This window comes from Frankliniella occidentalis, unplaced genomic scaffold (assembly GCF_000697945.3).
Source record: "Frankliniella occidentalis isolate FOCC.00 unplaced genomic scaffold, Focc_3.1 Scaffold1, whole genome shotgun sequence".
NCBI lineage: Eukaryota > Metazoa > Arthropoda > Insecta > Thysanoptera > Thripidae > Frankliniella > Frankliniella occidentalis.
This window is the reverse complement of record NW_026267131.1, coordinates 4,272,672-4,275,878: the sequence shown is the minus strand read 5'-3', so window position 1 is coordinate 4,275,878 and position 3,207 is coordinate 4,272,672. Positions and strand designations below refer to the sequence as shown.

Genomic DNA, 3,207 nt, shown 5'->3' with positions numbered 1-3,207 from the left:
CTCTCTCTCTCTCTCTCTCTCTCTCTCTCTCTCTCTCTCTCTCCCTCCCTCTCTCTCCCTCTCTGTCTCTCTCTCTCTTGCTCTCCCCCGCACTCTCTCCTTCTCTCCCACGGGCGCCTTGCGCGGGATTCAATCTCTCTCCACCGAGGCGTGGATGGAGTGGAGATCCCTACCTGTCACTCAATCCATCAGCCCCGCTGCCTCGGCCTGCCTTCAATAACCAATGAGAATCAGGCTGCCTGAGGAATGAAGCGGGTCTCAGCGCGAGCATTTTTCACGACCTACTTCCGCCGCTCAGCCCCCGCGCGCTCCCCCCGCCGAGCCCTCCGCGCCGGCCCCGGGACAAAGTTACGCCCCGTGCAGCAGGTGCCACCGCCGCCTCTAGAGCAGCGCGCCTCTCTGTTAAGTTGCAGGTTCGAATCTTCCCGCTCTCGCTCTCGCTCTCTCTCTTTCTCGCTCTCCGCGCCCAAGTTTCGCCTCCACTGACCGTTCTTCTCTTTTCTCCTCGGTCTTTATTTCCACCTTTCCACCCGCTTCCGCCCGCTTGCGCTGTTTGTCGTGCCGCTGTCCTCGTCCCCTCTCCGCACTCCCCGCTCACTCTCTCGCTCGCTCTCAGGCTCAGGGCAGCAGCACGATGTCGCGGCGAGCTGCTTAGGGTCGTTACGGGAAGACTTCCTGTCTCTGCTCTCCTGCGTGTTTGTCCCGTAATGCGCTTTCTACTTAGGGCGTCTTTTCCATGTATTTCTTTTTCTTAATTTTTAGTATTTCCCCCTGCCCTTTTCCTGCTATTCTCGCCAATGAGCGGGCCACAAGCCATCAAAATTTCAAAGGTGTCCTGTGTTGCTTTTATTGTTTTTTGACAAACATGATATTTCCCTCCTTCATTTCTAACGGCGTCTTCTGCCTCCTTTTCCCTCCTTCTCTCTCGATCAGTCGAGGTAATCTGGGTGCATGATTTATGTGCCATCGATGCCGCCGCGCACAATACGGCCACGGCCAGCCGGGCGGACCCCGCCGAACAAGCGGACCGCAGCCGAGCCACGCAACAAAAGCGAGAAAATCCCAGGAAAATTTGAGGCCAGGCGGTTCCCGGTGACCAGAAATTTCGACCTACCTTGAAAAAAGTCAAATGCATCCTGAAACGTGTCGTTTGTTTTTCAATTAACATTTGTCACTCTCGTTTGTTTTCGGTTTTGTTTAACAAACCTACGGCAACAAAAACTGGGTTCGGGGTCGTCCAGAGAATACTTCCCCTTTTTGAGAATCATTTGACAAATTACGAGAGCTCGGCGCCTGCGAGAAGCGGGGTAGGCCAACCCGCAGTACACGCATGCTCTGCAGGCCAGTTGTTGCCTACCTACTAGGCGCTATAGAGCTTGCAGATGCTGAACTTGGTAGTTTACTCATTTTATCTGCATCCAAGTATTGCAGTTATTTTTTTTTTGAAGCTTTTTCTTTTACTTTGCATTGTACATATTATTCGGAAATATGTGATTACATATGACATTCTATAAAAGTACATTGTACGTTGACGAAATGTTTCTGGACCATGTTTACATTTCAAATCTGTTCAGGGTGCAAATTTTCCGGTCGGTTGCAATAACGAACCGTTTTGTCTCTTTGCCTCCAGCTGTCCAACCTGGTGGGGGACTTCGACGAGTCGGTGCTGCACGAGCACGCGGCCGGGCTGGACGACGAGCGGCTGCAGACGCTGCGCGCCACGCTGCGCATCACCGGCGACCGCAACAAGATGGTCCTGGGCTGCCAGGCCAGCCTGTACTCGGTGTACCGGCAGCGCAGCGCCAGCGTCCTCCTCGTCAGCGAGGGCGCGCCCAAGCCCGCGCCCGTCAGGAAGGCCGCGACCAGCGGCGCCAGCCGCACCAGCGGCAGCGGTGAGTCTTTTGAACACTGCGAAAAAAATAATCTTAGTAAATTTACAGCATATTTTGTATTATTTTTGATTTACAGAATGTATGCTGTAAAATTTATGACAGCACATTCTTGCTCGCCAATCTATTCTATGTCGACCCATAGTGCTCGTAAATTTTACTAATTTAAGTTGTAATTTTACAACACTGCGACCATTTGGAAAATTTTCCAGCATAACCCTTACAAGAATTGGAAAATTGGCTCATTCCTTCCCAAACGCCCATTTCTGATGGACTGCGATACCATAATGGTGCAACGCATAGATGTTGACGAAGCTCTTAAGATTTTTGAATATGAAACAATTAGCACTGTAATATTTTAAATTACCTGGAAAAGCTTCCACACATTATTTTGTGTGACTTTTATAAAAACTTAAGAAGTGGAAACTTTCACTAAAGGGTTCATAGTCACTAACTTCTGTCAGCAGTGTAAACGGGCTTCTATTCTTGCAGTGGCAAGCCTTAAGCAAGCCGCTGCCCGCCGCTGCCTAAAGTTTGAGTTTTTTCCCCCTCTTCTTTCATTCCTCATCCTTTCTCGCTGCTCGACCACCATCATGATTAGGCCATACTTTCGCCATTGTTTCAGCGTCCGCCCGGCCTAGGGATGTAGAAGTAGAATCTGATCCTGCGAGTTGAATGGGCGGGAGAAGACGCAGCGGGAGCAGAAGGGGGAGGGGGAGCGGGTGGTTGCTAAAAATTCCTTACAGCGTGAATTATCTTACAGTCGACCTAACTGGACCCGCCCTTTGCGGGAAGGGCGGGGTAGCCGGGCTGGTGGTGGGGCTGGCGCTTGCGAAAAGAAGTCGGGAAAAGTTTCGACTCATGCCGCTTTCAGTACTCGTGACCCGCGTTCTGTCGTGGTGCTCCCTCCGTCTCTCTCCCTCGTTTGGATCCGACAGTAGCTTGTGTCTCCTTTCTCGGTCACTCTTTCTACCCCCACAGAGCTCACCCTGTCTACTACTCCATTTCTCTCACCCCCACTCGCTTTGTGCTGCTTTTCCTCCCTCTCTCTCTCTCTCTCTCTCTCTCTCTCTCTCTCTCGCACAGATCAGATCTTCTGTGTCTAGCAGTAGGTGGCTCTAGCGTCGTCCCCTCACCTGTTATCTGATCGGCAACAAAGGAGCGGCGGCTCAAGGTCAGTTTCTCTCTCTCTCTCTCTCTCTCCCTCTCTCTCTCTCTCTCTCTCTCTCTCTCTCTCTCTCCCCTCACACTTACTCTCTTATACTTCGCTATGACCAGTTGTCCTTTTTTGTCGCCCTTCCTCATAAAAAGAGAAAGA

The 3,207-nt window shown here is 51.4% G+C and overlaps 1 protein-coding gene across 1 annotated transcript in view; it reads left to right on the top strand.

The window, feature by feature from the left end:
- Positions 1 to 3,207, top strand: part of LOC113205697 (uncharacterized) — a 310,184-nt gene that overhangs the window by 268,944 nt on the left and 38,033 nt on the right. The window contains exon 5 of the mRNA XM_026421408.2: positions 1,631 to 1,892. Within this exon, the coding sequence (XP_026277193.1) occupies positions 1,631 to 1,892 (262 nt within the window). The remainder of the gene's footprint in view (positions 1 to 1,630; positions 1,893 to 3,207) is intronic.